Below are 11,876 nucleotides of genomic sequence, written 5' to 3'. Positions count from 1 at the left end.
GGAGGGGGGGGGGGGTTCGGTCATTTGGGGGCTCTTTGTTATTAAAGGTCACCCGTGCCAGAATGATCCCAGCGTGGTCTCGTCCTTCACCTCGGGATAGGGTGGCAGGGACAGGGCGAGGAGGGGCACGGCTCCCACCACCCACTGGTGCCACTGGGAATGTCACCCCCCGGTGCCCCTGGTGATGAAGACTCCGGTGGGAGGAAGAAACCGTTTCCACCAGTGGGGTGCAGTTATTCTGCCCTGGATAACCCTGAGGGGGACATCAGGATATCCCTCCCTTGTGCCCAGGGCATCGGGACGTGGCACTCCCCGGTGGACAAACAGCCGAACAGGGGACACCAGGGAAAACCAAGCGGAATAGAAGGAACACGGGGCATGACGGCAACCGGGTGTCCCCACTGTGGGAAAGCTGTCCCCTAGGGAACAGGACAAGGCATGGTGTGCTGTAGGACAGGTGGGAAAGCGGGGTACAGCACTTACAGATGCCCCCTGCGAGCCCACGTGGGGAAGAAAAAAAGAACCTTTTTCTTGCTAATCTAAATTCCTGCTGGGCAGCAAACCCCACCCCGATGAGGTTGTTCCCGTTTTCCCCGCGGGTGGGATAAAGCCCATCCCAAATCCCGCCCCCGGCCCGGAGTGCCAATTCCCGCAGTCCCCGCCGCGGCCGGGAGGTGGCGCTGCCGCGGAGGGGGCGTGGTCGTCTATGTGACGTCATGGACCGGGGCGGGGTTTGCGAGCGGGGTTCATTCATAAGGAGGAGGCGGGAGCGACGGGGCGGCCCCGGGGGGAGCCCGGGGGCTCCGCGGCGGGGACAGGTAGGGGACACCCCCGGCACGGGGACCCCCCCTCTGCCCGGGGGGGCTCGGGGCATTCCCCTTTAGAGCGCCATTCCCCCCCTGCGGGGCTCTGGGGTCGGGGTTTCTGCACCTTTGGGTTGTGCCAGGAGGGGGTTCTGGTGCTTTTTGGGGTGCTCGATCCCCGCTTTGCGCGGTTTTTGTCTCGTTTTATCCCAAAAGCATGGGGGGAGCCCCGTCGGGAGTGGGGTGCGCCCCGCGGGTCCGGGAGGCTGCGGCTGCTGCAGCGCCAAAGTAGGTTAAAATAAAGGGTGGCGAGGAGAAAAAGTAGGTTAAGGAATACTCAGCAGTAGTTGCCTGGGAAAAGAGGTAGCAGCCGTGTCGGGTCTCTCTTTTTTTTTATTTTTTACCCCTTTTTTTTATTTTTTGCCGGAGCTGGAAAATCCCAGGGCTCGGAGCCAAAGGGCCGGGGATGCTGCGGGATGCGCGGGGCTGCGCCCGGAGCGGGGCCGGGACGTGCCGCTGCCGAGGCCGTGCGCCGCCCCAGCGCTTCCCCGGGGATGGTTTGACTTTAAGGCTGGAATTTTGTGGCGGCTCGCTCGTTCCCACCGCTCCCCTGGGGCCCGGCAGTGCCGTAATGCCGAGTTTCGCTCCATCTGCCGGACAATCCCCTCCTTGTCCGGGGCTGTCTCCAGCAGCTGCTCCCCGAAGTTTTTCCGAACAGTTGCTCCTTTTTCCCTCCGTTTGTCCGCAGGACCCGCCGGTGAAACCCTGCTCCCCCGCGGGGAGGGGAAGCCCTCGCTGGAATCCCGGCGGGCAGTTTTGGGTTACAGAGTCTATTAAGGGCAGCTGGGAATAAACGGCTCATGTGATCCGGAGGGATTTCGGGAGGTTTCCAAAACCGAGTCGCGTCTTCTGCTGTGTTGGAATTGACGCAATTGAATTGCAGCAGGGGTTCGGGGCTTGGAGTGTCCCCAAAAGCAGCCGGGTCTGGCACTGGTGGGGTTATTTTTTGGTTTCCTCTGGTTCTTGGAGGGGCGAATTCTGTCGGTTTGAGGAGTGTGTCAGGGCAGCTGGGCTGGATTTGTGCCTGCATACCCCATCCCCCCTTGGGATGGCCCCAAGCTGCCCCCAAAAGCGGGGGGCAAAGCTCCAGTGCCAACCAGGAGCAGGCACCCTCTGCTCCCTGCACCTCCTGCATCCCTATGGCAGCGTTTTGCTCATCTGAGGGATGCCCTTAATCCCTGGATTAAGCTTGGCCTCAAATCAGCTCTACCCCTGCTCCTGGTGGTGTTTAGATCCAGTTATCCTGATCTGGAATGCTTGTGGCCCCTCAGGCAGAGTGGGACCTTCCTGTCCCCTCCTGAGGCCATTTCGTCCCCAGCAGAGCTGGTCCCCAGACACCTCAGCGTGTCCCCAAAGTGCTTGAATTGCACAGCCCCAGAGAATTGAAATGCTCCATGTTAGGTTTAAACTCGAGTTTTATTGGATTATAGGGTGGAGAGCTTGCACACGGTACCACCATCCCCTTGTGCTCAAGGGGCACATCCCAAATCCCTGGGGGATTCAGGAGCTGGGCTGGCTCCGTGATGGCATCCTGTGGGAGTGCTCCTGTGCTGGGAGGAAACTGGAGCACATAGGATGCTCTTTGTGGGCTCTGCTCTTTTGGGTTCTGCTCATTTTGGGTGTCCCAACCCACATCCTACAGACACCCAGCTCACCCCCAAGACCCCTCTCACGTGTAATTAGCTGCATCTCGGCGTGGTGCTGGCCACTAATTAGGAGAAACTCGTCAGGCCCAGGCTGTGATGAAGCTCTGCCAGGGCTCTCACGGGACCGTGACGACCGGGGGGGAATTTCCATGCGGGTGGCAGGATTTCCATGCAGGCAGCAGGATTTCCATGTGGAGGCTGGATCCGGGTTTGGGTGATTATTTATTTTTTCCTTCCTTCCCCTGTGCTGTCAGCATAGATTTTCATTTTAACAACCAATTGCTGAGGCCGAAGAGGGGGGATGAGACTCTGGGAAACACCTCTTGTTTTGTTCGAGTTTTTATTTAAATATTTTTAATTTTTTTTAGTGACTTCATTTCCTTGTGACAGATGCAAAAGGATTTCCTCTGGAGCAGGAAAAACCTTTCTTTAACTTTGTTTAGCATCATCTGCTCCTTGCATGAATGGTGTAACTCCACTGCTGAGGTTGGTGCCTCTGCAGTTTGGGATGGAACTGGGATCTCCAAGGGAAGGGGTGATGCTGGCCATTCCATAAAATCTCTAAAACAACTTTCTGGGGGATGGTTTAGGCCTCCTGCTGTAGAGATATTTAGGCAGCATCCCAGAGGGGAGAAAAAGGGCCCCCAAATTACTTCTCCAGTAGGACTTTCCCTGGATGATGACCCCAGTGCTCCCATTTGGGCAGGTCCCCCTGGGTGATGAAGAGGAGCAGGATGCACTGGTGGCTTGTCACCATCCTGGGGGTGAGTATGGCCTCGTCTGTCCCATCCCATCCCATCCCATCCCATCCCATCCCATCCCATCCCATCCCATCCCATCCCATCCCATCCCATCCCATCCCATCCCATCCCATCCCATCCCATCCCATCCCATCCCTCTGCTTCCCCGATGCTCCAGCACCGCCCCATCCCCATACAGGGCACGGGGATGGGTTTGCATCCGTCCCGGTGCATCCAGCGAGTTCATATCCCTCACCCCGCTGGAGAAGGCCATCCGCTGGCTGTGGGGCAAGCGAGAGGGTGGCGTGTGCCACCGTGCCACCGGAGCCTCAGGGCACTGAACGCTCCGATCCTCCCGCAGGTGCTGAGCGGACCTGCCCCGGGCGCCGGGAGCTGCAGCGCCCCGGAGCAGGGCACAGCGGGATGCCCGCCCGGAGAGGAGCCCAGCGGGGTAAGCCGAGCCCAGCGGGGTAAGCCGAGCCCAGCTGCGGCGCCTCCAGCCGCAGGGAGGCTGCGGGACCCGCGCACGGCTCACGGCCTTTCCCGCACCGCAGGATGCAGCGGGGACGTGCCGAGCCTGTCCCCCCGGCACCTTCTCGCTGGGGGACGCGTCCTGCGCCGCTCACACGCCGTGCCGCGCCGGGAACAGGGTCCTGGTGGCAGCGGGGACGGCGGCCAGCGACAGCCGCTGCGGAGCCTGCCTGCCGGGGTGAGCCCAGCCGGGGACGCCGAGCCCCAGCCCCGCCCGGGCTCGGGGGCCGTGTCCTGACCCTCCCCTCCCGCCCCGCAGGTTTCACAGCCCCGGAGGGCAGAGGGAGCCCCGGGGCCGGTGCCTGCCCTGCGCCGCTGCTCCCCGCAGCACCCCGGGGTGCCCAGGTGGGTGCTGGAGCCGGAGTTGTCGCCATGGGGTGTGTCCCCCTGGGGATGTCCTGGCAGCTGAGGACACCTCTGCTCACGACACAAGCGGCTTCTGCTTCCCTGGGGTCCAGCCCTGGTGCGGGGCTCCAGGGGAAATGGGGTTTATTCCCTGTTGGGATTAAAGCTCCTCTCTGAGGCTGATCCCGCCCTCCCTGCAGGCCGGCGGCGAGCCCGCAGCCCCGAAACGCCGGGCCGGGCACCGGGAACCAACGGGACACGCGTGGCCCTGCTGGGTGAGGAAGAGGAGGAGGAGGCAGCAGCAGCGCAGGCAGCCGTGCTGACCATCGTCCCGGTCTTCTGTGCCATGGGCTTGTTGGGAATCCTGGTCTGCAACCTGCTGAAGAAGAAGGGTTATCACTGCACCGCCAGCAAGGAGCCCCAGCCCGGCGGCACCGGTGAGCCCTGGTGACCCCACATCCATCTCATCTTGCTCAGCCCATGCCTGTGGTTTCTTGTCCTTGTCCCAGGGCATCCTGTGTGTCCTTGGGGTGCCTCACCCCCATCACCGAGTTTTCCCTAATTTCTGCTTCCAGGTGCCAGCTCCATCTACCAGCTGGAGGATGCCAACGAGGACACCATCGGGGTGCTGGTGCGGCTGATCACCGAGAAGAAAGGTCAGGGGGTTCCCGGGAAGGGGGAGGAGGGGACGACCTAGGCCAGAGCCCCGTGACCCCCAGCTCCGTGGTGTCACACACAGAAAATGCAGCGGCGCTGGAGGAGCTGCTGAAGGAGCACCAGAGGCAGCAGCTGATGCCACCGAGCTATGCCCCCCTCAATAAGTAAGAGTCTGCACTGAGGACCCTCCATGGTGGGACCACCCCCACGCTGATGGCATTTCCCCCCTCCCCAGGCTGCACCTCCTGCCTCAGTTTCCCCCCGCCTGCCACCACCAGCAGCACCTGCACACGGTGCAGGGACCAGCCCCGTGTGCCCGCTGCAGCCAGAAGTGGCCCGAGGTGCTGCCATCGCTCGGAGCCGCCAAAGTCCCCAAACCTGGAGCTCATCCCAGCGAGGTGACCATCCTGTCCATTGGCAGGTAAGCAGGGACAGCCCCCGGTGTGTGTCCCCTTTGCAAAAGGGGGGACAGGCTGACGTGATGCTCCCCAACAGGTTTCGGGTGTCCCGGATCCCTGAGGTGAGGAGCGAGGCCGGGGGGGAGCCCCTCCGTGGTCCCCTCCCTGCTGGCAGCGGGATGTGAGCCCGTGATGGAACAGCACCAAGGGCCCCCACGAGGTGAGGGAGGGTGGTGGGGAGCCCTGGGGTCCTTCCTGGACAAAGGGGTTCTGAAAGCTGGGAAATGGAGCATTAACGCCGTAGGGACACGGTGTGGGGACAGTGAGGCAGGAGGGAGGGGTGTCCCTCGCTGCAGGGTGCTGGCAGGGCCTGGCACGGGGTGGCACGGCTGGGGGCTGCTCCGTGACTCATGGGCAGCTGCAGGGGCTCACGTGCCCTCGCTCACGTCCCCGTGTCCCCTCCTCCAGCAGCACTGCTGCTGTGACCATCCAGCTCTGGGCCCCTCCTGACATGGACATGGAGGGGCTGGAGCATGGCCAGGGAAGGGAACAGAGCTGGGAAGGGAATGGAGCCCCAGGAGAGGCTGAGGGAGCTGGGAAAGGGGCTCAGCCTGGAGAAAAGGAGGCTCAGGGGGGACCTTGTGGCTCTGCTCCCAGGGAACAGGGACAGGACAAGGAAACAGCCTCAACAAATGGTGCCAGGGGAGGTTCGGGTTGAGTAGTGACAGCCATGGATGGGTGACACCAAGTGGCTCCTGCCACCTTGCAAAGGGGCTAATCCAGGCTCACCTGTGGTCCATCCCTTGTCCTCCACAGCAGGCACCTGGCCTGGGGGCTGCCTCGGGGGTCAGTGACACCCACAAAGACCCCATGGAGGGGGTGGAGGACACTGGGCATTGTGTGAAAGCCAGTCCCGCTCAGAGCCGAAAAGTGCTGGAGGTGGCAGCTCAGCTTCTGCTCCTGCCACCAAGGTGTCCAAGAGCAGCACAGCAAATCCAGCATCTCACTGGGCTGGTGAGAAGGATTCTCTGTCCCTGAGGCCTGATGGTGGCCACGGCGTGGTGGCCTCATAGAAGGTAACTCCAGGAGCTGCGATGCCGGTGGTGGTGGCCACAGGAATCATCATCTCTGGGAACCGTGATGCCACAACACAGCCCCACTGGAAGCACGGAGGACACTGGATGCCATGTCATGGTCACCCTCTGGGTCTGTTGAACTCTCCAGGACCATCATGAACTCCTGATTTCCCTCCATCACCTGGTGCCAGCGCTCAGCATCGCAGGATAATGAATCACTGGATCACGAAGTGACTCCCCCCTTCCCAACAGCCCAGCTGGGGCATGGATTGCTCTGGGCAAAGCTGCTCTCCTGCACCCATCCACCCACCCATCCATCCAAAGTCTCAGTTCAGGAGCACATGGTGGTGATGCTCACCATGCAGATGACACATTTCACTTTCCATAGGAATTGCTTCTATGGGATCACGCTGGCTTGGCTGTGTTGGGATCACTGCGATAACCCACCCAAGGCTGGGTTGGAGACCATCAGCCTCAACCATCAACCCAAAAAAGGGTTTATGGCTGGTCCCATTCACCTCCCCATGACATCACTGTGCCAAAAAACCAACCACCAAACCCTCTCGGGCTCTTTTATTTATTTATTTAATTTTTTTGGAAACATTTTAATAGTTATCGAATGTTCTACATCTTACAGTAAATATCGTACAGTTACAAACTCTTGGCTGAAATCTGTCAGGGAGATCACGACCTGATCTTCAGAACCAAAACCAGAACAGAAAACAAACGGGAAAACAACCCCAAATTTACACTTCAGATGGACAAACTGAGGCTGTGGGGCTCTCCAGGGCATCAGTCCAAGGCCATGTTCCCTACACACCTGTGAGATGTAGACTTGGAAGACGTGGTTACTCTTGGGTTTAAATTTTCTTTTGTTGCTGTTCTTTCAGGGAATTGTTTTTTTGGTATTTGTTTTTATTTAAGAGGTCCAATAATACTTAAAAATGAGCTGATCTGGTCATTGAAACAGATTTAAAATCAATTACATAGAAAGAGGGGTGGGAGCCTGGTGTGAGTTGAGGCCATGTTGTGGGAATGGGAGGGTTTAGGTGTGATCCTGCACCTTGCCATGCTTCCCTACAAATCCCTCCCTGATCCTGAACCCCTCTTCCCCCTGGAAAATTCCATCTCCCAGCTCCATCTCTTGCAGGAGGATGCAGGGAAGCTGCAGGTGGCCATGTTGCATCAAGATTATTCCCTACAAGCAGCACAATGGAGCACTTCCAAATGGGAATTGCTCCTGTCAAACCACAAATTTTGCTATTCCTGCCCTGCAAACATTCCCACAAGTTCTTTTACCTGATTGCCAGAGAATCTCCAAGTGCCATGGTGCAACATGCCACAGAAACACCTTTTCCAAGGATTTCCTCCTTCCCAAGCTCTGTCACAGACTTTATTTTCCTTTTTTTTTTCCCCTAAGGGAATGCTAACACACAGCAGAGAAAATATTTGGAGGCTGATCCTGGCTCAGGAGCAAAGCGAAGGGAAGATGGGCAGAGGGTCACCACAGTTGGAGGGCCTGAAAATATTGGCAATTAAAAAAAAAAAAACAAACCAAAAATACCTGGATTTATGGGTATCCAGCAGCTCTTATTGCTATTGTTGGCTGGTTGGATTTTACCAAAAATAAAGCCTCAAATGTTGTTTTCCACCCTGCTGAAAAACCAGAATCCCATTTCATGCCCTCCAGCTGGGAACCACATCATCCCCACATTCCCAGAGGGGATGGCAAAGAGTCAGGGGGGGTTTCTCTGGGAAGGACCAGATTCAGTGGGATGCTGGTGGTTGCAGGAAAACCTGATGCTCTGAACATCCCTCATTAAAACAACGCCCTTAAACAACATTTCCTGGGAATTACATCCCAAAACCAAAACTATGCTGAACTGAGTGATTTATTATTCATGAAATGCAGTAGCAAAACCTTGCCTGGAGGGTTCAGCCACTTGGAGGCAAGATGGCCTCAGGCTTCAAGGGGCTCCTGGGGTTTGGGGGTCACCACCACCACTAAAATCCTATTTTCCCCCCAAATCTTGCATCACAGCTTGTGTTTTGAAGTAAAGGTAAGGGCTGGGATGGGTTGATGGTTCAGAGTTATTTTCCTCCCTCTTTAGCTGGAATTTTAATCTCAGACACTTCAGTGGCTGCTAAGGATGGTTTAACCCCTCCTGCTCTTTCCTACTGATGCCCGGTGTGATCCTTTGCTGTGGAAAACCCTTTTCCTTAACCAACATCAGCAAAGCTTTGCTGGAATGAAATATCTGAGAAGGTGGTGCCCCCATCAGTGTTCCCCATTGTGACCTTCCCAGGACCCTCAGTTAAGCCATGACTTGACCAAGGGGAGGACTTGGGATCAAGGAAGGGACAGGGAGCATCTCCCCAGCACTGCAGCCCCACCTTGGGAAGGAGCTACCCAAGCCTAGCACTGTGTGGTGGCCCCAGAGCCACGTGGTGGCCCTGGTTCCACACAGAGGCTCAAGGCTGGTCACCAAATGTCCTCACTAAAGCCTCTGGCCCAACAGGTGGCAAATATTTCACCTCTCCACACTTTGGTTAATGAGTATTTCTGCCTGGGAAAAATGGGATGAGGAGCACTGGATCTGCTATTGATCCAAGTAAAGGAATTAAAACCCAACTGCCCCAACAACCCAACTGTGTCAGGGCTCATCAGTGGGAGCACTGGGTGATCCACCACACTCAACTCCTGGGGCTTTCTCCCCCACCTTTAATGTTTCTTTTCCTTCCAGGAGAAAGCCCAACATCTCCTTTCCACAAATTTCAGGAGTGGTTCCTAAAGTGGTGCAGGGTGTCTGGGACAGTGGTGGGATGGTGTCTGCTAGGACAGGTCGTTTGCAGAGCCCAGGCTGGGATCCTAAAGCTCGCAGGATCCCACAAACCAGAGTGCCATTATGTTGGGAAAACCGACTCAATGCTGACAGACAGCTCCTGGTGCGTAACACAAAGTCAACATGAGAGGGGAAACGGGAATCTCAGAAGTCTTCAGTTCTTAGGATCTGGGGATTTTTGGCCCAGGTTTAACTGCAATGTGCTACAAACAGTGCAAGGATGACGTGTTGGTGTTATTTCCCAAGGTCCTGCTGCTCTTTACTAATCCTTGGCTTTGCCGAGCCAAATGGGGAGCCCACTGATTGGCTCTTTTTCTCTTTTTTCCTTCTCCTTTCCCTCAATACCAACCCAAAGTGCAGCCCAAGGGTGCTCCTTCCCCACCCCACAGCACAGTCTTCCCCCACTTTTTTCCTCTTGAGGCTGAGGAGGTCAACCAGAGCTTTGCTCTAGATTTCCTTCAAACCAGCAGAATCAACCGAATGACCCCCAAACAGAAGTGCCAACGCCAACACCCAACCTGACAAACCTCCTGGGACCAACCAGTGGGAGGGAATGTCCCCCTGGGATCCCTAGGCTTGTTACTCCCCACCTGGCCCATGCTCAAGGGAAGGAGCTCCAGGAGCTCAAGCCAAGCTGGGAGACTCCACCAAGAGCATGGAACACTTTTGGCACACTTCAGGCAAAAATCAAAACCCAACCAAGCTTTTGTCTTAAAAAAAAACCCAAAAAAATCCCAAAAACATTGTTGCTATGCTGGGTTTAGTGACAAGGATTTAAAAACAAACTGGCCACAAGCATTGTCTGCAATTCCAAACTGCCTCTGCTGCCCTCAAGACAATTTATTGCTCTACTTGGACACCCTGAGGAGGGATGTCACCAGCTTCCTGTCCCCATGTCCCCGGGTAAGCCAAACCCCCCCCAAAATGACCCTGATGCCCACAGCCTCTGCGTGCCTGGTGTCCCCCATCCTGGTCCATGTCAACTGTGGATCACCTTCCCTGCTGTCACCTCTTCTCAGGTGCCTTCCCGTGAAGGAGGCGACGTTTTTATTGCTATTGCTTCCTCCTCTGCCACCTCTCCAAGCAGAGCAGCCAGACATCATCCCCCTCCCCGGCCTTTCTCCATGGTGCTGGTATTTGTGCTTGGATGAACATTTCTCCTGGAAGTCCTGAAGCTGTAACCCAAAGAATGGGAGGGGGACACCTCAACTGCCAGGGAGGCCGCGCAGTTTGGTCTCAGCCCTGCCAACACCATGGGTGCACGCTGAAGCCACCCATCTTGTCCTTGCCCTGCCTTGAAGACTCATCTCCATCAACCAGACGCCCTCTTTTCCCACACCACCATACTCTGGAGAAGCTCTTCAGATCAAATCCTGAACCTGGAGGAGCTCCTCAGACCAAAACCTAAACCTGGAGGAGCTCCTCAGACCAAAACCTAAACCTGGAGGAGCTCCTCAGACCAAACCCTAAACCTGGAGGAGCTCTTCAGACCAAAACCTAAACCTGGAGGAGCTCTTCAGACCAAACCCTGAACCTGGAGGAGCTCCTCAGACCAAACCCTAAACCTGGAGGAGCTCTTCAGACCAAACCTGAACCTGGAGGAGCTCCTCAGACCAAAACCTAAACCTGGAGGAGCTCTTCAGACCAAACCTGAACCTGAAGAAGCTCTTCGGACCAAACCTGAACGTGGAGGAGCTCTTCAGACCAAAACCTAAGCCTAGAGGAGCTCTTCAAACCAAACCCTAAACCTGGAGAAGCTCCTCAGACCAAACCCTAAACCTGGAGAAGCTCTCCAGATCAACCCTGGGACCTGGAGAAGCTCTCCAGCCCAACCTTTGGACATCTCCTTGCTTCCCTCAGCAGCTGCCCAGCACATCTCTGCCTGCAAACAGCAGCCAGGCAAGGAAGGAGCCTCCTTCTCCCTCACACTGCCCCAGGATGTGGCTGAGGGGGAGCATCCCGTTTTCCCAAGGGGTTCCAGATGCTCCCAGGGCATGCATCTTCCTGCTGCTCCCTTCCCATCACCCATGATCCGTGTGCCCAGTTGGAAAAAGCAGACCAAAGACCCGCTGGTGACCAGTCCTCGTGCTTCCTAAGACAAGTGTGTTACGTCGCTAATTATATTTATATTCTCTTACTCCTACAAAAAGAAGGGATGAGTTCAGAATTCCACTGCAGATAATGCATTTATAATCTATCACGACAGCTATCTGGAAGACACCAATTTTCTTGTAATATGTTATGAAAGATTGAATAATTTATATTCTTCAACTAAAAATACCCAAACCAAATCGGAATAAGCCTGCCTACCAGCGCTGTGCTTTTCACATAGTACCCTGAACATCAACCACTCTTACTAGCCAAAAAAAATCTAGGCTCTTGTCAACAACAACGACAACAGAAAAATAACAAAAAGAACCCAAATGAACAAGAAGTGGGGGGATCTTTGCACCACTCGGCTGGGCAATGCTGGAAAAGTGAAGATTCTGAGCTATCAAATGATAGGACCGGAGAGAGAACTTGACTATTGCTCAGTGTCAGTATGTGTGTTACACAATTCATGTGGGAGGGGGAGGAAGGGGGGAAAAAAAGAGGCAGAAGATTAGAAAAAGCAGCTTTTACAAAAACCACTAAAGAATGCATAAAGTGACCCTTGCACTTTTTTTTTTCTTTTGTTCTTGCAAACAGACGAGGCGCTGCAGCCCAGCGGCCGCAGCACCGATGTAAGACTTGTGTAGTTGCATACAATGTTTGACTCCGGATCTGGAAGAGAGCAA

At 55.9% G+C, this 11,876-nt stretch overlaps 2 protein-coding genes across 3 annotated transcripts in view; one reads left to right on the top strand and one right to left on the bottom strand.

The window, feature by feature from the left end:
* The first annotated feature begins 2,643 nt into the window (after positions 1–2,643).
* On the top strand, positions 2,644–7,200 carry RELT (RELT TNF receptor). The gene is made up of 11 exons (XM_038159540.1): positions 2,644–2,723; positions 3,216–3,273; positions 3,611–3,700; positions 3,804–3,958; positions 4,040–4,125; positions 4,326–4,562; positions 4,701–4,781; positions 4,865–4,946; positions 5,018–5,203; positions 5,278–5,400; positions 5,997–7,200. The coding sequence occupies exons 1-10, from the start codon at positions 2,659–2,661 to the stop codon at positions 5,363–5,365; spliced, it is 1,128 nt and encodes a 375-aa protein (XP_038015468.1). The 5' UTR covers positions 2,644–2,658; the 3' UTR covers positions 5,366–5,400; positions 5,997–7,200.
* Positions 6,825–11,876, bottom strand: part of FAM168A (family with sequence similarity 168 member A) — a 129,594-nt gene continuing 124,542 nt past the window's right edge. For both annotated transcript variants that reach the window (XM_038158935.1, XM_038158850.1), the window contains one exon: positions 6,825–11,862. The gene's annotated coding sequence lies outside the window, so the exon portion shown is untranslated. The remainder of the gene's footprint in view (positions 11,863–11,876) is intronic.

Source organism: Motacilla alba, chromosome 1, assembly GCF_015832195.1.
Source record: "Motacilla alba alba isolate MOTALB_02 chromosome 1, Motacilla_alba_V1.0_pri, whole genome shotgun sequence".
Lineage (NCBI taxonomy): Eukaryota > Metazoa > Chordata > Aves > Passeriformes > Motacillidae > Motacilla > Motacilla alba.
Note: the sequence above shows the minus strand (reverse complement) of the source record. Positions and strands in the feature narration are given on the sequence as shown.

Bases quoted from the DNA above. Each gene is read 5' to 3' on its own strand.
- RELT (XM_038159540.1), top strand. From the start codon at position 2,659: ATGCGGGTGGCAGGATTTCCATGCAGGCAGCAGGATTTCCATGTGGAG. The intron at 4,782-4,864 runs GTCAGGGGGTTC...TGTCACACACAG, and splicing joins GCTGATCACCGAGAAGAAAG to AAAATGCAGCGGCGCTGGAG. The intron at 5,204-5,277 runs GTAAGCAGGGAC...GCTCCCCAACAG, and splicing joins ACCATCCTGTCCATTGGCAG to GTTTCGGGTGTCCCGGATCC.